The sequence below is a fragment of the Macaca thibetana genome, chromosome 20, assembly GCF_024542745.1.
Source record: "Macaca thibetana thibetana isolate TM-01 chromosome 20, ASM2454274v1, whole genome shotgun sequence".
NCBI lineage: Eukaryota > Metazoa > Chordata > Mammalia > Primates > Cercopithecidae > Macaca > Macaca thibetana.
Window position 1 is genome coordinate 62,996,561 of NC_065597.1, and position 22,809 is coordinate 63,019,369.

General features: G+C 44.0%; 1 protein-coding gene across 3 annotated transcripts in view; it reads left to right on the top strand.

Moving 5' to 3' along the window:
• The window catches only part of CPPED1 (calcineurin like phosphoesterase domain containing 1), a 133,615-nt gene that overhangs the window by 22,810 nt on the left and 87,996 nt on the right, over nt 1-22,809 (top strand). For all 3 annotated transcript variants that reach the window (XM_050774107.1, XM_050774109.1, XM_050774108.1), the window contains exon 2: nt 195-413. In XM_050774107.1, the coding sequence (XP_050630064.1) occupies nt 195-413 (219 nt within the window). The remainder of the gene's footprint in view (nt 1-194; nt 414-22,809) is intronic.

The window sequence follows — 22,809 nt, forward strand, 5'->3', positions numbered from 1 at the left end:
GTCCCAGGCGTAATTAGTATAAATCAAAATCCTCTAGACTATGACAGGAAAATGGTATGTTTGAACAGCAGCGTATTAAAATGACCTACTTAATTTAAGAAAAATAGTGTATCCACTTTGCATGGTAACCTGGTTGCTTTTATGGCAGATTTTACAACATTTCTCCTTCTCTCTCTCTCTCTTTTTTTTTGAAGAAAAGGAAAGCGAATGGAAAGACCCATTCTACTTCATCCTGGGCGCAGACCCACAGTTTGGGCTGATGAAGGCCTGGTCCACTGGGGACTGTGACAATGGCGGTGATGAATGGGAACAGGAGATCCGTCTAACTGAGCAAGCCGTCCAGGCCATCAACAGGCTGAACCCCAAGCCCAAATTCTTCGTTCTGTGCGGCGACCTCATCCACGCCATGCCAGGTGAGACTCGGGTCGCCGCTTGTGACCTTTCCTCCTTCAGCCCGTCATGACTGCATTTGGGCAGGGAAAAAAAAGATGTCGCTTCAAAGGCATCTTTGCTCAGTCATGGACCATTCTTTCACTTCATGATTGTTGCAGTATCCTTGAACATCCGAAAGTGCACACTCATTTTACATTGAGAGTTTGGCGAGATTAATCACAGTAATTAGGCACAGCTACAGTTCTGATGATTTGAGCTTAATATGAAATATGGAACAGATTCCCACACATCACCTTTCTGCATTTCCAGGGACAAACTTGAACTGCTTCCAGACACTATATCCATAAATACAATCTTCTCTCCTCATTTCCTTTCTTCTTACACTTTTATTTCTCCCTTATTTGTTGGTGCTTTTTTAGTTGCAAGTGACAGAAATCCAACTTAAAACAGGAATCCCTTTTTTTTTTTTAAAGGTATGTGTTGCCTAATGGAAATGTAAAGTCCAGAGGCAGACCTGAGTTGCCGGTATAGCTGGATCTAGGGGGTCAGTTTGGTTATCAGGACTTGGTCTCTCCATTACATTCAGGCTCTCTCTAGATAGTGGCTCCTGGGAGCTCTGCATTTGTATCCTTTTGACAGAAACCACAACAGAAAGAAAGTGCCTTATTCTGGGTGATCCAAAGTCCCAGGCTGGCTGGGTGCAGTGACTCATGCCTGTAATCCCAGCACTTTGGGAGGCTGAGGCAGGTGGATCACTTGAGCTCAGGAGTTCGAGACCAGCCTGGCCATCATGGTGAAATCCCATCTCTACTAAAAATACAAAAATTAGCCAGGCATGGTGGTGCATGTCTGTAGTCCCAGTTACTCAGGAGGCTGAGGCACGAGAATTGCTTGAACTCAGGAGTCGGAGGTTGCAGTGAACCAAGATTTTGCCACTGCACTTCAGCCTGGGTGAAGGAGTGAGACTCCATCTCAAAAACACAAAAAACAAAGTCCTAGGCTCATACACCTCTGACTCACATGGCCCCCTTCCACCAGAGTGTGGGGGAACTGCAACCATATACCCTAAAGAACAGGACAGTCTCCCCCCAAAAAAGTGAGACGTTGGAAATGAAACAATGACAGATGCCTTCTGGACCTTTCTTCCTATTTTGCCTACTCTGATGTTCTTTTCTCCTAGGCAAGGATAAAGCCCAGCAAGCAGGTATAAGCAAACAGAGAGTGCCCCTGTCCCTCAGGGAGGCAGGGGACCTTAGACCATTGCAGAAAACACAGCAGTGGCTGTGGGTGTCTGTCTGGGGCTAGCTGTACCTTGTAAACCAAGCCTCTGAGTCCTGTGATGATGTCTAACTCCTTTAGAAGCCGAGGTACCCTGTAGTAGGTCTGGGTGTATCAATTCCTCCCCATCATGGCTCTTTTTTTCTAGCAACCCACTTACCCAGAACAAAACCCATAATGAAAACATGAGAATGGCTGGGCGCGGTGGCTTATGCACTTGGGGAGGCCGAGACAGGTGGATCACTTGAGGTCAGGAGTTCAAGATCAGTCTGGCCAACATGGTGAAACCCTGTCTCTACTAAAAAATATAAAAATTAGCCAGGCGTGGTGGCAGGCGCCTGTAACCCTGGCTACTCGAGAGGCTAAGGCATGAGAATCGCTCGAACTCGGGAGGCAGAGGTTGCAGTGAGCCAAGATCGTGCCACTGCACTCCAGCCTGGGCGATAGAGCGCGAAACTCGGTCTAAAAAAAATTAGCCAGGTGTGGTGGTGCATGCCTGTGGTCCCAGCTGCTGAGGAGGCTAAAGTGGGAAGAACACTTGAGTCCAGGAGTTTGAGGCTGCAGTGAGCCATGAACCTACCACTGCACTCCAGCCTCCAGACAACAGAGAGAGCCCCTGTCTCTAATAAAAAAGACAAAAAGAAGATTTCAAATTTTTCTGTTCAGTGGTTTCTTCTCTTTAAAAACGGAGTGTTATAAGGCTCACTGGAATTATATAACATGTTCTCGTAGATGTTTACCAACTTGTTTTGAATTCTGTTAATGTGTTCAGTCATATTTCAAAATCAGATTTCAAATAAAAGCTTTTCATGCAATTACGTTGCTTTTTAAATAAGATGTACTGAATGTACATTAAACATTATAAATTAAAAGATATGGTTTTTATGATCTGCCCTGCCAGTTGGTCAAGACTTCGTAAATGTGACTTGGCAAACTTTTGAACGTGAATTTTACATGCAGTGCAACTCAAGCAGAATTGATAATTTGTTCTGAAGACTTGGACTGTTTTCTGCGGTTTTAATTGAACCAGTGAAAGGACTGTAACTGTTTTGAATATTGTGGTTTGAGATTAAACAGAGCATTTTAAAACTAGTTACCATTTTTTAATATGCAATAAGTGCCTTCCCTCTCATTTAGCTCATAGGCAGGGTTAGACACTAAAAAGTAATTATTTGCTTTGACTGCTTAGCACATTCTTCATTATCAAATGCATGTATTAATAGCAAACAAAATCAGAAAGCATACTTTTAGTTCTACCATAAATAATATCTTGGCCCTGGCCAGGCCAATGGCTGACACTTGCAATCCCAGCACTTTGGGAGGCCAAGGTGGGTGGATCACCTGAGGTCAGGAGTTCGAGACCAGCCTGGCCAACATGGTGAAACCCCCGTCTCTACTAAAATACAAAAATTAGCTGGACCTGGTGGTGCACACCTGTGATCCCAGCTACTCTGGAGGCTGAGGCAGGAGAATCGCTTGAACCCAGGAGGTGGAGGTTGCAATGAGCAAGATTGTACCACTGCACTCCAGCCTGGGCAGCAGAGTGAGACTCCATCTCAAAAAAAAAAGAAAAGAAAATATCTTGGGCCAAGTGGATTTAAGTTGACAATGGAGAAAGGCCAGGCATGGTGGCTCACACCTGTAATCCCAGCACTTTGGGAGGCCGTGGTGGGCAGATCACTTGAGGTCAGGAATTCGAGACCAGCTTGGCCAACATGGTGAAACCCTGTACCTACTAAAAATACAAAAATTAGCTCAGCATGGTGGCATGGGCCTGTAATCTCAGCTACTTGGGAGATTGAGGGAGGAGAATCGCTTGAACCCAGGAGGCAGAGAATCCAGTGAGCCAAGATTGCACCACTGCATTCCGGCCTAAGCGACAGAGCAAGACTTCAGCTAAAAAAAAAAAAAAAAAAAAAAAAAAAAAGAAAATAGAGAAAAAGAACTTTCATTTTTTTTTGTGAAAGTTATAATATGCTTTTTCTTATAAATATCCATTACAGTATTTATCGTCCACAAAAATGTCTTGTGTGCAAACTAAGTGCCAGTTACAGCGCTAGATGCTATGGATATAATACTGGAGACAAGAGACCTGGTCCTTCTATGGAACTAGAATCTTGGGAGAGAAGCATAAAAATATGACAGGAAGAGGAGTCCTTGGTGCCAAGCCCATAGGAAAATCCTTAAGAGATACAAGCTTCTTTGTTTCACACAAAGTCCATTTAGTTTTGAAGCACATTTTCGTTTTGCAGGCATCTTTTGGGTTATCTTGGTATTTTTTTCTATTATAAAGCTCCTCTATGGGGTAAGCCACATTATAAGTAGCAAGTGAAGATTTGTACAGATATTGAGACCCATCGATTTTCATCCCTCACTCTTAATTTAGGGTTACTCTTGTCAGTCCTACTGATGCTGAGGCATCGACCCACTGGTTTTGTCCCCAGGAGCCTTGTTAGATTTCAGCAATTACGTGTGAAACTGACAAATCAGAACGTGATGAAACCTTTAGGGTGCAAGAGATTCCTTTGAGCCTTTAGAACAGTTTGTTACTAACACACACGTCCATCCCTGTTTATTAAAAATTGGCATAACCACACAAAAACAGTTAATACAGGATGAATTCTTCCCTTGATATAAAGTCTCCTTGAAGAGTTCTTCATGTATTGACCTGCACTTGGGCAACTATTCTGTGACTTAGCTTCAGTTGATGATTTAGCCCGGGGAACTCCTCTGTTCTGTAAAGGGAGGCAAGCCTTTATTAGTCTGTTTTCATGCTGCTGATAAAGACCTATTTGAGACTGAGTAATTTATAAACAAAAAGATTTAATTGCCTCACAGTTCCACGTGGCTGGGGAGGCTGGGGAGGCCTCACAATCATGGCAGAAGGCAAAAGGCACATCTTTTTTTTTTTTTTTTTTTTTTTTTTTTTTTTTTTGAGATGGAGTCTCTCTCTGTTGCCCAGGCTGGAGTGCAGTGGTGCGATCTTGGCTCACTGCAACGTCTGCCTCCTGGGTTCAAGCGATTCTCCTGCCTCAGCTTCCCAAGTAGCTGGGACTACAGGCACACACCACCACACCCGGCTAATTTTTGTATTTTCAGTAGGGATGGGATTTCACCATGTTGGCCAGGATGGTCTGGATCTCCTGACCTCGTGATCCACCTGCCTCAGCCTCCCAAAGTGCTGTGATTACAGGTGTGAGCCACCACACCTGGCCGAAAGGCACATCTTATATGGCAGCAGACAAGAGAGAAGAGAAATTGTGCAGGGAAACTCCCCTTTACAAAACCATCAGATCTCGTGAGACTTATTCACAATCATGAGAACAGCACGAGAAAGACCCACCCGTGATTCAGTTACCTCCCACCAGGTCCCTTCCACAACGTGTGGGAATTGTGGGAGCTACAATTCAAGATGAGACTTGAGCGGGGCCACAGCAAAACCTTATCAGTGTTATTCCAAAGGATGGTATGTTAGTTTCCTGTTCCTGATATCACAAATTACCACCAACTTAGTGGAATCAAACAGTTACCTTACCATCCCAGAGGTCATACCAACAAGAACCTCAGCAGTGTGTTCCTTGTAGGGGTTCCAGCTTCTAGAGGCCAACTGCGTTTCTTGGCTTGTGCTCTTCTTCTGTCTTCAAAGTCAGCAGCAGCGTTGCACCTTTTCTCCTCTGTGACCTGTGCTCCACCCTCTCATATTCTGTTACTCTGATTCTCCTGCTTTCCTCTTATAAAGACCCTGGTGATTATATTAGGTCCATCCAGATAACCCAGGATAATGTTTCCATCTCAAGATCCTTAACATAATTCCATCTGCAGATTCCCCTTTTGCCATATAAGGTAGCATACTTGTAAGTTCCAGGAGTTAGGATGTCGAACATCTTTGGAGGGACATCGTTCAGCCTACTGCAGATGGCAGGGACTGGAATTCAGGGTCTGTTATCTGCCAGGAACTGTGTTACTATCTCTCATCTACTCATTACAGTCTTGCAAAGGAGGTGTCATTGCTATTTCCATTTTAATTGATGGGGAAACTGGCTCAGAGCAGTGAATTGCTTTTCCCAAGGCCACTCAGCTTGTAAACCGGGAACTCTTGTTCATCTGTTTCCAAACCCCATGTGCTTCGTTTTGCAGCCTGGCTGGTCAGACAGAGGGTGGTGCCCAGAGCAGCAGATGGAGCTGTTAGAGATGTGGAATCTCTGCCCTACTCAGACCTAGTGGATCCGAATCAGAATTTTAACAAGATTCCCAGATGAGTCGTATGGACAGTGAGGTTAAGAAGCACCTATAGGTTGAGCATCCCTAATCTGAAAATCCACTATGCTTCAAAATGTGAAACTTTTTGAGCACTGCCATGACACCACAGTGGAAAACTCTACACCTTTGGTCCCAAGCATTTTGAATAAGAGATACTCAACTTGTAATAGTGATGATGAGGATGATGGCAGTGCTGCAGGAAAAGTACCCATAGATGACATGGTGAAGGTGTGTGTCTTAGTCTGTTTTCTGTTGCTTATAATGGAATATCTGGAACTGGGTCGTTTATAAGAAAGGAAATTTAGTTATTTCAGTTATGGAGGCTGAGAAGTCCAGGGTCAAGGGGCTGCCTCAGCTGAGGGCCTTCTTGCTGGTGGGGACTCTCTGCAGACTCTCAAAGTGGTACAGAACATCACATGGGGAGGGGACTGAGTGTGCTAACTCGGGTCTCTCCTCTTCTTAAAAAGCCACCAGGCCAGGTGCAGTGGCTCACATCTATAATCCCGGCACTTTGGGAGGCCAAGGCAAGTGGATTGCTTGAGCTCAGAAGTTCGAGACTAGCCTGGGCAACATAGTGAAACCCCATCTTTACAAAAAATAGAAAATTAGCCAGGTATGGTGGTGCATACCTGTCATCCCAGCTACTTGGGAGGCTGAGGCGAGAGAATTGCTTGAACCTGGGAGGCCAAGCTTCAGTGAGCCGCAGTCATGCCACTGCACTCCAGCCTGGGTGACAGAGCAAGACCCTTTCTCAAAAAAAAAAAAAAAAAAAAAAAAAAGCATTCTGTCCCACTCTCATGATAACCCATTAATCCACTAACTCATTTGTTCATTAATCCATGAATGGATTAAGCGTATTCATAGGTTTTGCAACATTAATCCATTCATGAGGGCAGGGCCCTCATGATCCAGCCACCTCTTAAACGCCCCACCTCTCACAACTGCCACACTGGAGATTACATTTCAACATGAGTTTTGGAGGACACAGATATTTAAACCATAGCAATGTGTGGTGAGCTATTGAAGGACTAGAGCAGCACACATTCATAACAGATCAAGAAATTGTGTCAGTTAATAAAAGAGACTTCTAAGACAAAAGCCCTTGTTAATAAGGCAGATGACTCTGGAGGGAACCTTTTTTTTTTTTTTTTGAAACAGAGTCTTTGTCATCCAGGCTGGAGTGCAGTGGCATGATCTCGTCTCACTGCAACCTCTGCCTCCCGGGTTCAAGTGATTCTCCTGCCTCAGTCTCCTGAGTAGCTGGGATTACAGGTGCCTGCCACCATGCCTGGCTAATTTTTAAATTTTAGTAGAGATGAGGTTTCGTCATGTTGGCCAGGCTGGTCTTGAACTCCTGACCTCAAGTGAGTGCCCCCCTCGGTCTCCCAAAGTGCTGGGATTATAAGTGTTGAGTCACGGCACCCAGCTTGGAGGGAACAGTTTTAAAAAGCCATCCAGCAGAATGCCTCGTCATCCTTGGCGGACTCACTTTCTGGTCCCTCAATGGCTTCTGATGTTTCTTCTCACCTGAAAAAATAAAATACAGTGCACAGGAGCCTTTTAGCAGCATTGCAGGTGGAGACTGGAAGCCTGCTGTCATCTGTTGCTGCCGCTGCTACTGAACAGCTGAGACAGGTATTCTGATGATGCCCTGTGCCGCTTAGTTTCCCTGGGCACATTGTTTTCTCACCATGTTAATGGTGTGTCTTATTTTTTACTGTTAAGTACTTAGGTGTGAATAAGTGTAACAAAATGATTGTTTACCGGTAGCATGTAAATTCAGTGAATTCAGAGTCAGGAATCATGATGATGCCAAACAACCACAGATTGTTCACTTGGGTGGCTGAGACAGACACTTTTTATTGTTTATTTATGTATTTTTATTATTTTTTGAGGGAGAGCCTCACTCTGTCGCCTACGCTGGGTACAATGTCATGATCTCAGCTCCTCACTGCACCCTCCACCTCCCGGGTTCAAGCAATTCTCATGCCTCACCATGCCCGGCTAATTTTTGTATTTTTAGTAGAGATGGGGTTTCACCATGTTGGCTAGGCTGGTCTTGAACTCCTGGCCGGAAGTGATCTGCTCGCCTCGCCCTCCCAAAGTGTGGACTTAACAGGCATGAGCCACCCCGCTGGGTCACGTCCACTTTTTAATGGGCTAAACGTAATCTTGTGTATATGCAAGTGGTTTGTGAACATTCCTTTTAACTGGGGAAGATAATAGTGTATATGAAGAGAACCATTATTCCTTTAGACTTACACATACTCAGCATTTAAAGAGAAATGCTTTAAGTTTGTAGGATTTGCTTTGCTTTTTACACAACACTTTGAAAATGCAGGATGACCTCTTCTTACAGGACTTCCAAAATAGCCCTTTGATATTCAGGAAAACAGCCACACATACGTACTTTAAAAGGGTCTTTATGCAGAACGCTTAGAAGAGCTACAATGGCTTCTTTCTTTTGGGTCTTGCACTTGTACATAACCCCTTACCTGCCATCTCAAAGTTCAGAAAGCTCTGAAAACTATGAGTTTTTTCTTAAGTTTGAAACTAAGCTGGTGGCAAAACTGCCTTCCAGGTGACAAAAGGGCTGTTTATGGTCTTTATCGATCCCAATATTTCGTGAGCGTATTCATATGTTTTGCTAACAAAATATAACTGGGTTTCGTTACAGGGCACTGCCCGAGTCCCAGCTCGAAGCGTTATTTAATCTGTGTTCTATGCCCTGTTTTACCATTCTAAAGTTAGAAAAACGCGGAATTTCAAATGAGATCTGGCCTAGGGGGTTTGGGATAAGAGCTTATGGATCTGCAAAGTTGATACTTTGGGATTGATAGATGAAGAAGCCTTTCATCACTAAAAGCAGAAGGCTTTTCTGATTTAATATAGTTCCCCAAGTTGACTTTCCCACATCCATCGCTCAGCAACTGTATTTTCAAAAGTTAAAAGGGTCTCAGACATCTCATATTTGAATTTTGGGGACCATTTCTGTTGGGACCAAAGAGAGTCAGTATGAAAATGGAATTGGATTTAGAAATGATTCCAACAAATGGAGGCGAGGGAGCATGCACAAAAGTGATACTTGCTATAGATAAAGCAGAATAATCCACTTAGGCAGAACTTCAAGGTAAAGAAGGGCTGGACTTGTGCAGATATGGTTGCAAAAGGCTGGAGAGGAGAGGAAGCAAATCAGTAGAGTGTGGTTAAGAATGGCAGATGCTATGGGGAGGTAAAGTAGAATTACTGATGAAGGGACTTAGGCTTTTCCATCAGGAAAACGCCCCAGGAGACCTGAAAACTTCTAATTCAAATTCATCTAGTTTGGTAGCTCTTCACCTTAAATTAGATGTCAAGGGCTAGACCAAGGTCCCGATAGGAGTAGCTGTGGCCAAATAACCGTCAAGACTCCTTCCTCACTAGGAGGTTTTTTTTTGTTTTTGTTTGTTTGTTTTTTGAGACAGAGTCTTGTTCTGTCGCCCAGCCTGGAGTGTAGTGGCGCAATCTCAACTCACTGCAACCTCCATCTCCCGGGTTCAAGCAATTCTCCTGCCTCAGCCTCTCGAGTAGCTGGGACTACAGGCGTGTACCACCATGCTCAGCTAATTTTTGTATTTTTAGTAGAGACGAGGTTTCTCCATGTTGGCCAGGCTGGTCTCAAACTCCTGACCTCGGGTGATCCCCCTGCCTTGGCCCCCCAAAGTTCTGGGATTACAGACGTGAGCCACCACACCTGACCCCCACTGGGAGGTTTCTAATTCTGTAATGAATGTGTAGAATTGGGAAATAAAACCTTTGAACAAAGCATGCTTTGGTGTGCTGGGCTTCAGGCAAAGAATAAAGCCCTTTGTCTTTCTGTGGTTCCACAATCCAGGAAGGTTGATATTCATTTTCCTCCAGCTGGGCAGACGCAAACCCATGAACATAATTCTGGTACAAGACAGGCCATGATAAGCAAAGCCTCAGAGGCATAATTTTGAAAACCAAAGCCAGGATTAAGGCTCTGGCCAGGAAAAGGCTTTATCTCATTGCTCCAACCTGCGCAAGTTCGCCTTCCCCCAAGCTTAGTTCCAAGTTCCTAAAGGGCAGCGGGGGTGTGTGTGTGTGTCTGTGTGTCTGTATTGGTGTGTACTTTCGTTTAGTACCCAGTGCAAGGCACATGGAAGGTATTCAGTGAATGCTGCTCAGATACTTCACGGTATGTTTCCCATGATCTTTAGCAAGAAGCCAGCACATGGTAGGCACCCAGTACAGATTTCCGGAACACGTGAATAAATAGTCAATTCATTTATTTAACAAATCTGTATTGAGAGTCTACTTTGTACCAGGCACTGTTCTAGATGTTTGTGCTGTGTTAGTGAATGAAACAGACAGAAATCTGTGCTTCATTTAGAAATAAGGAATATAGATACATGTAGATATATTGAAATATGAAATTCTTTGTGTTTTTTGTTGTTGTCATTCTAGTGTTTTGTAGGATTTAAATGAGGGTAGATATGGATCTTTTTATTGTTACTTTATTAAATTTTTAAATTCTACAATAATACATAGAGACATTCTCCTTGTAAATTTAAAATCTATAGTTAAAATAAACTTTGACCGACCCCTAAGTGCTTCCCTCGGCGTCACCATGGTCAAAAGTGTTTATGAATGTAAGCATGCTGGCCCTTTCCTCTTCTCTGCCCTCCTCTTCCCTCCCCTCCCCTCTCCTCCCATCCCCTCCCATCCCCTCCCCTCCCCCTTCTTTCCTTCTCCCCTCCCTTTCCTTCTGCCCTCCCTTTCCTTTCCTTCTGCCTTCCCTTTCTTTTCCTTTCCTTGATATAGTCTCACTCTGTCGCCCAGGCTGGAGTACAGTGGCATGATCTCAGCTCACTACAACCTCTGCCTCCTGGGTTCAAGCGATTCTCCTGCCTCAGCCTCCCGAGTAGCTGGGACTACAGGTGTGTGTGCCATCACACCAGCTGATTTTTTTATTTTTAGTAGAGACAGAGTTTTGTCATGTTGGCCAGGCTGGTCTTGAACTCCTGACCTCCGGTGATCCGCCTATCTTGGCCTCCCAAAGTGCTGGGATTACATGTGTGAGCCACCACTCCCCGGCCAGCACGCTTTTCTTAAATACAAATGTGAGCATACTGTGCACATTGTCGTGTGATTTACTTTTTCTCCTTTCATCTGTCTAGAAAATCTTATGTTCGTACATACATGTGAGGCTTTTAATAACTGCATTGCGTTCCGTGGATGGGTATTTCATAATTGGCTAATCTTACAACTCCTCCAGGTGGGAGTTAATCTGAACAGCGCTGCTGTGAGCATCCTCATACATACTGTTGTATAGTCAGGAAAGTATTTCTTTAGGCTTGAAGTGGGTTGCCTGCGTTTGGAATCTGCCTCAGCGCCATTTGCACTGACCAGCACTTTTCTTCGATGCTATCTCTTGTTTGTAACCGACAGCCTCCATCCCTGTCACGTAAGCAATAAGTTCCTGCACCGCCTACCATGTCATAGATACTCAGAACGTTTCCATTGAACAGAAACCCTTTTGTTCATATTAAAGTAGGATCTGTTTGTTTTGTTTGGTTTTGTTTTTAAAGAGGCTCAGTTAAATCACGTTTATTTCTGCAGCTGTATCATTAGCCTTGAGTTGTTATGTTTAAGTGTCTACTCCAGGCTCCAAGAAATGCCAGGATTTAAAGACAATTTACCCTACAGTTTAACACAGAGAAACATCAAAGGGGAGTTCTATGCGTGCAAGAAAGTGATGCCGTAGTTGAAATATCACCAGCCTCTGGAATGGGCCGGGGCTGTCTGTGCTCAGATTTTCCGCAGGTCGTGTGTGGGCCGAATGCTGAGCAGTAACCCGGGAGCAATCAGCCAAGCCCCCTGGCTCCTGCACTCCTTCACATCCATTATGAGCCCGGTGAAAGCATCCAGGCAATCAGTGACAATGCCGCCCTTCTGCTGAGGCTGATTAAAAGTGGTTGGAACTAATTTACCTTATATGACTAATTAGGGAACTGGGAACATTACTTAAAAAGTTGTTTCTGATTAGGTGTGTGATCGCCCTTCCACCCCTGCCAGCATTTTCTACGTGGCGACCCGGCAGAGGAGCCACACTGGCTGCTGTCAGTCCTTTATTCCAAGTCTCGGCGTCTTAACCCATTTTGTGCCTCGGATTCCTTCATCAAGTTGCTGAAACCCCTGGATCCCATCTCAGAATAATATTTCTAAATACATAAAATAAAGTTCCTAGGATTTTTGAGGAAACCAATTCTATTGAAATATGAATAGAATATTCGTGAAATATGGTTATCAAAATATTTTTTAAAATTATTGGATATAGTAATATTCATGTGTTGGTCAGTTATATAACACAATCTAATGGAGCTGATAACTGTCATAGTTTCAAAATGGCAGTGAGTTTAAGGCCAGGCACGGTGGCTCATACCTGTAATCCCAGCACTTTGGGAGGCTGAGGCAGGTGGATCACTTGAGGTCGGGAGTTCAAGACCAACCTGACCAGTGTGGTGAAACCCGGTCTCTACTAAAAATACAAAATTAGCCAGGCGTGGGGGCGTGTGCCTGTAATCCCAGCTACTTGGGAGTCTGAGGCAGGAAAATCGCTTGAACCTGGGAGGTAGAGGTTGCAGTGAGCGGAGATCGCGCCACTGTACTCCAGCCTGGGCCACAAGAGTGAAACTCTGTCTCGAAAAAAAAAGAAAAGAAAAAATGGCAGTGAGTTTAAACCACACCCTGAATTAATCTGCAACAAGTGTGATGTGATGGGGAAAAAAAATCCATGTGATTTCTGTTGGTGCAAAATTCAAGGGGGATGTTAATACCTCTGTAATTTCTACTAACTTCATAATAGAAGGAAATGTTAAATATCAGAAGTTCATGAAAAAACTGGTTTCTTCCCATCTAAGTTCACAGAATGAACCCCAGATCGCCATGACTCCAGATTAAAAGCCCACACCTGTGTGCACATACGCACATACTCTTGTTCTTTGACTTGTTGGAGCTACCTTTTCATAGTCAACATGTGGCTATTTTAATTGACCAAAGTATAAACTCAACAGTGAAACTCTACCTTTAATTAAAGGCCAGAAGCCTTAACTGTAGCTAGAAAAATGTGAATATTTGATTATTCAATGAAAAGAAGTAACAGGAGCTCAATAATAGGGACTACTTAACAGTTGCCTTTTGATTACGTTAAAAATAAAAAGCATAATCTTGCTGTCTGGGTTCCAGTGTTTAGATCAAAAACTGAAAACTGAGAGAGCCTTGCCTTATTTGTTTATTTGTTCAGTGATGCATTTGGGAAGGCTTTAAAAAAACAAAAACACACAGTAGAGAAGAAATATATCAGGACCGAAGAAAATAAAAGTTCTTATAGGAAGACAAAACCAGGGGCCGAAACAGGTAGTAAGATCTTAAGAGTCCCTGTGGTTGATAGAATTCAGTCGAAGGTTCAGCCAGAGAGAGTTTGTCAAATAAATAAAATCTTATCTATTTCTAAGAGTAATACAGCTTTTCCTGGAAAATCTCATCTTTAAAGAAAATTTTTATGAAACTTTCCTTCTGGGGCACTAAGTAGTACAGTGTCCAATAGGGCAGTTTTTTTTTTTTTTCTACTGAGTCCCAATTTGTATGAAACTTTCCTTCTGGGGCCCAGTGTCCAATGGAGTTTTGCAGTCCCAATTTGTGGCGTGCAGTGGCGTGATCTCTACTCACTGCAACCTTCCTCCTGGGTTCAAGCGATTCTCTCGCCTCAGCCTCCCAAGTAACTGGGACTACAGGTGCCCACCCCCACACTCAGCTAATTTTTGTATTTTTAGTAGAGATGGAATTTCAGCATGCTGGCCAGGCTGGTCTCAAACTCCTGACCTCACATGATCCACCCGCCTCAGCCTTCTAAGTGCTGGGATTACAGGCATGAGCCACTGCACCCCAGTAGGGCAATTTCTAGGTGTAGGTTTCTTCACCTGGGTGTGAACTCCATGGATGGGCTTCATCCAGCCACTGGGTCCTGTCAGCTCTGCAAAGTCCAATGTATTTGCATAGATGCTTGAGGTCGTGAGGATGCTCTGGGGACTGCAGTGGGGAGAAGGTCCATAGCTCTCATCAGAACCTTCGAGGACCTGGTGATGGTTCAGTTTACGTGTCTGCCAGGCTGGGCTGAGAGGTGCCCAGCTAGCTGGGAAGACATGATTTCTGGGTGTGTCTGTGAGGGTGTTTGTGAAAGAGATTAGTGTTTAAATCAGTAGACTGAGTGAAGAAGATCTGCCTTCAGTATTGTGGGCAGGCATCATCCAATGCATTGAGGGTTTGAATAGAACAAAAAGATGGAGAAAGGATGAATTTGCTGCCTGTTTGGGCCGAGACGTCTATCTTCTCCTGCCCTTGGACATCGGCACTCCTGGTTGTCAGACCTGTAGATTCAGACCAGTACTAATACCATCAGTTTCTTTGATTCTCAGGCCTTTGGATTTAGATTGAATGAAACCCCCAGCTTACACGTGGCAGGTGGTGTGATTTCTTGGCTCCTGTGACCATGTGAACGCATTCCCATACTAAGCCTCCTCTTACATATCTGTGTATCTCCTATTGGTTCCCTGGAGCACATGATGGATACAGGCTCCGTGCCGCAAAAGAAAAATGAGGACCTCTGAACAACCATGGAGCCAAAATGATTTGGGATCTGAATGCTCTTGTGTTCTGCTCCCACCTGTGGATGCTGTCCCTTGTAGCAGACCATGATTATAGAGGCTGTTAGGCAAATCGGCTATGGCAGTCTGATCGGAGACACCAGACCAGCCCTCTGAGCAGAAGAGTGCTAGAGCCTGCTTCCACCCTTTGTGCTTCCTTGGGGTTTTCTGTTTTTGCTTTTCTTTTTATTTGAGACGGAGTCTTGCTCTGCGCCCAGGCTGGAGTGCAGTGGCATGATCTCCGCTCACTGTAACCTCTGCCTCCCTGGTTCAAGCAATTTTCCTGCCTCAGCCTCCCAAGTGGCTGGGATTACAGGTGCCCACCACCAGGCCTGATATGGTTTGGCTGTTTGTCCCCACCCAAATCTCAACTTGAATTGTACTTCCATAATTCCCATGTGTTGTGGGAGGGACCCAGTGGGAGATCATTGAATGATGGGAGTGATTTCCCCCATACTGTTCTCGTGGTAGTTGAGTAAGTCTCACGAGATCTCATGGTTTTATCAGGGGTTTCTGCTTTTGCATCTTCCTCATTTTTCTTTTGACGCCACCATGTAAGAAGTGCCTTCTGCCTCTTGCCATGATTCTGAGGCCTCCCAGCCATGTGGAGCTGTAAGTCCAATTAAACCCCGTTTCCTTCCCAGTCTCAGGTATGTCATTATCAGCAGCACAAAAATGGACTAATACAATGCCCAGCTATTTTTTTTTTTTTTTTTTTTTGTAGAGTTGGGGTTTCACCATGTTAGCCAGGCTGATCTCGAACTGCTGACCTAAGGTGATCCACCTGCCTCTGCCTCCCCTTGGGGTTTTCTGGAACTAATGAACGTCTTCTGCAGAAGTCTGCACAATCCCCTGGCAAATCAACGTGCCATAGACAAAGCGAGTGTCTTTCTAGCTTGTGCTTAGCTGACTGGAATATTTACATCTTCTCTGTCATTGTTGTTTTTGCTCTAAACACTCATTTCCTGGAGTTAGAACATTTTGCCTCCTTGATGGGCCTATTTTCTGCAACTAAATGAAGCACTAAAAAGGAGCATGATCCCAAAGGGGTTCAATTATCAGGTAATTGGTCAAGTGATCAGAATGTGGAATGAAAAACAATAATGAGAGGTTGGAAAATGGAGCATTTGAATGCCAGAACGGGTGAGGACATACATTTCGCAAACCCAGAATTTAGAAAGTCACCTGCGTGTTTCAAATTCTGTATGGTTTTTCCCCAGTTCCTAAGTAGTTTATTGGAAAGCCATAGTGGAGTCTATTCAATATGTATTATTTGGTTTGTAGGAAATATTTACTGTTCCCTTCTTTCCTTATTTATTATTGGAGTGAAATACCACTGTCATCATCCATAAATATTCTTGTGAAGAAATTTTGTATTGATCTGCAAGGTAGCAATGGAAGAAATTTCACTTGGATAATATACCTTTTTTAATGGTTTTTTTTTTCTAAAGCACATTAAAGCATATTTTATATCATACTAAAGCCACCTGTTATGTCAGATAGTTAAATCTCTTTTATTAATTGTATCATAAGCAGGCTAACAGTACAGATTCAACAGAGTTGCTATAAATATCTAGCAGCCAACATAATCAGCTGTAGCTGTTAGATGCAAAATTAAATGAATCTTGTCTAATAACATGTATAATTTAAAAACTGGTAGGACCTGACGAAGCTTGATATGTTAGCAGTGTGGGGCTGGATCACTACCTGAGTAACGTTTATGCCTGCAAAGTTTTAGATCAATGAATTTACATACCTCCGTTAATTAGGAAGAGATAATGAACAGCATTAGAGATGGAAGGGATTATGGCTCCATAAATTCTCTGGGACTAGATGAAAGTAAATGTGTTTAATCAAAGGAATAAATCATTTACTTGAGTTCCACTCCAGACTTCTTAAGTCACAGCGTTCCCAGTGCTAGCGGGGACGTAGTTCGTCTGACAGACGTGGTTTACAGCGTGACACTCTTCTGTTCCACCAGTCACTGCTCATGACCTTGAGGCTGGCAGTTGAGGTCAAGTTGTTTGACTTTAATTCATTTACTCATTTGTTTCCCTGATGGGAACCGAGGGGATCTGCCTTATGTGTCTGCCCCTGCTTAGCAAGAAACAAATACGGTGTCTGTCCTCAGGAAACTTACAGGCTAGTCAGGCAGAGTCATGAGGCATCAGGAGGTACAAATAAAACAAAGTGGTGGCTCTGAGCCTGTGATACCCAAGAAGGTGGGAGGTGGGTGAGTTAGAGAAGGCTTCACTGAAACTGGAGCAGGACCGGGTGGCCCCGACCAGGCTCATGGTTTATTAAAAACTCAAATCAGGCCAGGTGCAGTAACTCACACCTGTAATCTCAGCACTTTGGGAGGCCGAGGCAGAAGGATCATTTGAGGTCAGAAGTTTGAGACCAGCCTGGGCAACATGGCAAAACCCCAACTCTACAAAAAATTCAAAAATTTGGCCAGATGTGGTAGCTCACACCTGTAATCTCAGCACTTTGGGAGGCCAAGGTGGGCAGATCATTTGAGCTCAGGAATTCGAGACCAGCCTGGCTAGCATGGTGAAATCTCTCTCTACAAAAAAATACAAGAATTAGTTGGGTGTGGTGGCATGCACATGCAATCGCCGCTGTTTGGGAGGCTGAGGCACGAGAATCGCTTGAAGTTGGGAAGTGGAGATTGCGGTAAGCTGAGACTGCACTACTGCACTCCGGCCTGGGTGACAGAGCAAGACCCTATCTCAAAAAATAAAACTAAACTAAACTAAAATAAAATAAAATAATAAAATAGTACCAAAGGTATCCAGAAAAAACCTTAATTAATGCCTCTGCCACCATTGACCTACTTCTCAGAGAAAGCTACAGTTAATGCTTTTTCATGAAAAATTAGGGAAACTTGTCAAGTGTGGATACACTTGCATGTGTAGCTTTTTTTTAAAAAAAAAATGCAAATGGGAGCAAAAAAGACACAATGTTTAAATACCTTGTTGTTGTCCTGGTCTTTCCATAGCAGGATATGCAGATGTGTTTCACTTTTTTCAGTGGACAAAATACCAGCTTGCATTAGGTTGGTGCTCAAGTAATGGCAGTTTTGCCATTACTTTCAATGGCAGAAACTGCAATTACGTTGGCACCAATTTAATATTTGAGGTTCGCACTGTGTCCAAAGTCCTGCCAGAGCCAGCACCACAGGGCCCCTCCTGGAGTCCGTACGTTTGTGTACATGGGCAGCAGTTGAGAACTGGCCTGTGATGTCGGATGGCTTAAATTCAGATCCTGGCTCTCTTGTTTCCTGGCCAAATAGCTTTGGGCAAGTTATCTAATCTCTCTGTAGCTGAATTTCCTTATCTGTAAAATGCAGATAATAATGGTACTCGCTTCATAGGTTTCTCATAAGACTTAAATGAAATAATCTATAAAAGTGCTTAGAATATTGGCTGGTGTTTAATACAGCCCAGTAACTACGATTACTTCTGTTCTATTTTTAATAATGACTCTATTGAGATTGAATTCTATACCATGCCACTCATCCATTTCCATTCATTGGTCTTTTGTGTATTTGCTGAGTTGTGTAATGATCACCAAAATCAGTATTAAAACATTTTTATCAAGGCGAGCCATGGTGGGCTCATGCCTGTAATCCCAGCACTTTGGGAGGCCGAGGCAGGCCTTGGGAGAATAGCCTGAATGCCAGGAGTTTGAGACCAGCCTGGGCAACATAGCAAGACCTCATTTCTTTTTTTTTTTTTTGAGATGGAGTCTCGCTCTTGTTTCCCAGGCTGGAGTGCAATGGCGCCATCTCGGCTTACTGCAACCTCCGTCTCCCAGGTTCAAGCAATTCTCCTGCCTCAGCCTCCCAAGTAGCTGGAATTACAGGCATCCACCACCACACCCAGCTAATTTTTGTATTTTTAGAGTAGAGATGGGGTTTTACCATGTTGGCCAGGCTGGTCTTGAACTCCCAACCTCAAGTGATCCACCCACCTTGGCCTCCCAAAGTGCTGGGATTACAGGCATGAGCCACTGTACCTGGTGCAAGCCTTCATTTCTACAAAAAAAAATTTTTTTTAATTAGCTGGGTGTGGTGGTGTGTACCTGTAGTCCCAGCCACTGGGGAAGCTGAGGTGGGAGGATTGCCCGAGCCCAGGAGGCAGAGGTTGCAGTTAGCTGATACTGTGCCATTACACTCCAGCCTGGAGGACAGAGTGGAACCCTGTCTCAAAACAAAACAAAACATTTTTATCAACCCAAAAAGAAACTCCGTCCTTGTTAGCTGTCATTCCCTATTTCCCTTCACCTCCCACTCCAGTCCTAGGCAGCCACTAATCCACTGTCTGTGTGTAGATTTGCCTATTCTGGATATTTCATATAAATGGAATATACAGTATGCGGCCCCTTGGGATTGACTTCTTTCACTTCCCGTGATGTTTTCAGGGTTCATCCATGTTGCAACTGTTCTTGAATAATATTCTACCGTATGGATGTACCACGTTTTATCTATCTACTGCTACTACTTTTTATTATGCTATGAGATACATTCTTAGAAGTAGATTGTTGATTAATTTGAATCACTTTACTCAAATGATAACACTAAGGAAAGTGGAAATTAGATTCTTGCCCTGACATACGGAATAACTAGTACAATATCATATTTTTACCTCCGTTACTAAATAATATCCCTAGCGGTCCAAGAAATCGAATTCACCATCTCCTTGGTGTTACCCTCTTCCCCCGACAAAGAAGTAAAAATTAATGAGAGAGTATTTTTAATGTGGAAATTTAAGTCCCAGGGAACTAAGCAGAAGAGAGAGGCCCAGTTCCCTGCCCTTGGGCAGACCCCAGGCTGTCCTCTCAATTAGCCAAGGATCTGTTTATTTTAAGACTGTAACTCTTCTTTCCATTGTTCCCATTTAAAAAAAAGTAAATTTACCTTTCCTATTGTGCTGACGTTGTTCACTTTTTTTTTCTTTTTTTCTTTTTTTTGAGACAGAGTCTCGCTCTGTCGCCCAGACTGGAGTACAGTGGTGCGATCTCAGCTCACTGCAACCTCCACCTCCTGCGTTCAAGTCATGCCTCAGCCTCCCGAGTAGCTGGAATTACAGGCACGCACTACCATGCCCAGCTAATTTTTGTATTTTTAGTAGAGGTGAGGTTTCGCCATGTTGGCCAAGCTGGTCTCGAACTTCTGACCTCAAGTGATCCGCCCACCTCAGCCTCCCAAAGTCCTGGGATTATACCATGAGCCACTGTGCCCGGCCCACATTTTTAATCACTAATATTTTATCTAAAGACTGTAATAGCCCAAACTTTTGGAAAATAGGAAGTAATTTTAGTAAGTGTAGTTCCATTGCTGGTATCCATAGCTTTCATTTATTTCTGGTTAACTAGTCATTTCACAGGACACCGTTTTCCCTGATTGATTCATTATCATTGGGTAAACCTAAGCGGCCACTAGAAATTGGGAAGAGTTTGTTACTAATGTAAATACTACTCGTCATAGTATAGAGCTGCAAATATTGCTGTTTTATTATGAAATAGTTTTACCTTTATCCCTTTTTGCAGATGACCAAACTGTCAGGTCAAACAACTTGCCCGGCACCACCCAACTGATGGGTAGTGACCCTGTGGTTCCAGCCCATCTCAGAAACTCAGAACTTGGCCTCTTTTCTTTTTCTTTTCTTTTCTTTTTTCTTTTTTTTTTTTTTTGGGGGGGACAGTCTGGCTTTGTCTCACAGGCTGGAGTGCAGTGACATGATCTCGGCTCATTGCAACCTCCGTCTCCTGGGTTCAAGCAGTTCTCCTGCCTCAGCCTCCCAAGTAACTGGGATTACAGGTGCCTGCCACCACGCAGCTTGGCCTCTTTTCTACCCATTTGCCACCTTAAAGCCATCTGAGGGAGAATTCTTATCTGCTGCCTTCTGATGGGCTAAGACTGCATGCAAACTGGCGAAACAGGTACTGAAGGAGAAGACAGGGGTTCTTCACTCGAATTTGATGACAGCCGGCCTAAGACGCCCTTTGGATCTGTACCTACATTGTACAAAATGACCTGTCTGTATGTCTCCACCAGGGCAAAGCCACCTGTCTGCAAATGGAAGCAAGAGATGCCTAGTTACAGTCGAGGCCATCCTGCCAGCCCTGGGCCACATCAGCATGATCAGGTTTGGGTTAATAGGATGATCCTGGCCTGGGAATTGCTTCTTTTTGTTTAATAGACTAGGGCAGCAGTACTCAAAGATGTCACATTTTAAAACTTTACTTATCAGTAAATTAAAAACTGTCCCCAGAGTCCCTTATCTAGGGATCTCTAAACACTTGGCACATGATGCAGGAGATTCTAAGTGATTCTGAACAGGAGACAGTTTTGTCATTTTCAATGCTTAGGCTTGCTGACAATGTACCCCAGCAACAGCAGGCCCCCAGTAGCATATGACCATATCGGTACAGCAAGGCCCCCGGCACACCCTGGGAACACTAGGCCCCCAGCAGTAGCATATGACCATAGTACAGCTGTCCCCAGATTCCATTAGAGATCACCGTCTCCATCTTGTCCAGAATCTCAGCATCACCATCTTAAACTCTTTGTTCTTTCTGAGACACGTAAAATTGTTTCTACCTGTGAAGGGCAAATTTAGCTATCAGTTATCATCATCCTTTGGTATCCGTGGGGGATTGGTTCCAGCACCCTCCCAAGGGTACCAGGATCCACCAGGTCTCAGGTCCCTGATATAAAATAGCATGGTATTTGCGTATAACCTATGCACACCCTCCTGTATACTCTAAATCATCTCTAGATTATTTATACCCAATACAGTGCTACACATCACTTTATTCTCATGGATTCAGCGTCATACTCAGCACACAGCAAGTTCAAGTTTTGCTTTTTGAAACATCACGGAATGTTTTTCTGAATATTTTCAATCAACAGTTGAATCCACAGATGTGGAACCCACAGCTGCCGTTGGAAGGATGACTTCATTTAGAAAAGACAGAACAAGGAGCTTTCAGTGAGTGGCCATTTGTCCTTTCTGACCTCCCAGTACTTTAATATTCCCTTCTGACTTCTGGAGTTTCCCCCAGTGTTAGTCTGTTTTCACACTGATATGAAGATACTACCTGAGATGGGTTTAATTGACTCACAGTTCCACATGGCTGGGGAGCCTCAGGAAACTTACAGTCATGACAGAAGGCAAAGGAGAAGCAAGCATCTTTTTCACAAGGCGTCAGGAGAGACAGAGCACAAGGGGCAACTGCCCAACACTTTTAAACCATCAGGTCTTGTGAGAACTCACACACTGTCATGAGAACAGTGTGGGATAACCACACCACCCCCCGACCCTGTGATCCAATCACTTCCCACCAGGTCCCTCCCTTGACACACAGGGATTCCAATTTGAGATGAGCTTTAGGTGAGAACACAGAGACAAACCGTATCACCCCCTGAATATATTCACCTGCTTTGTGGTATACACCACCTGCATAATGGAAGCTAGATGGCCTGATGGCCTCTTTCTTTCTTTGCAGTTAGGACTCAGGCATGTAACCCAGGCCCAAGTACTCAGACTCACCTGAACCAGACTTTGAGCCTTTAGAGAGTGACACAAAGGAGAAGGCAGGATCCATGCTGGTCAGGAAAGTGGCAGCAGAGGCGGGGATCCCAGCATTATTATTGTCCAGCACCTGCCATCAAGCAGTGCTCTATGCCTGGGCTTGCGTTTCTCCCTGGGAGCAGTTTTGCATGTGATTTTGGGATTGCTTCTGCTTTAAATCTGGTTCTCTAGCTTTTTTTTTTTTTTTTTTTTTTTTTTTGGTCTTTTTTTTTTTTTAGAGACAGGGTCTTCCTCTGTTGCCCAGGCTGGAGTGCAGTGGTGCAATCATACCTCACTGCAGCCTCTACTGCTTGGGCTCAAGTGATCCTCCCACCCTAGCCTCCTGAGTAGCTGGGCCTGCAGACACATGCCACCATGTCCAGCTAATTTTTAAATTTTTTGTAGAGGTAGGGTCTTGCTCTGTTGCCCAGACTGGTCTCAAACTCCTGGGCTCAAGCGATCCTCCCGCTTCTGCCTCCCAGAATACTGGAATTACAGACATGAGCCACTGCACCCAGCCTCTATTTTTGTTATTGCTGTTGTCATTGCTATCATCATCATCATCATCATCATCATCATCGTGCCTTCTTATT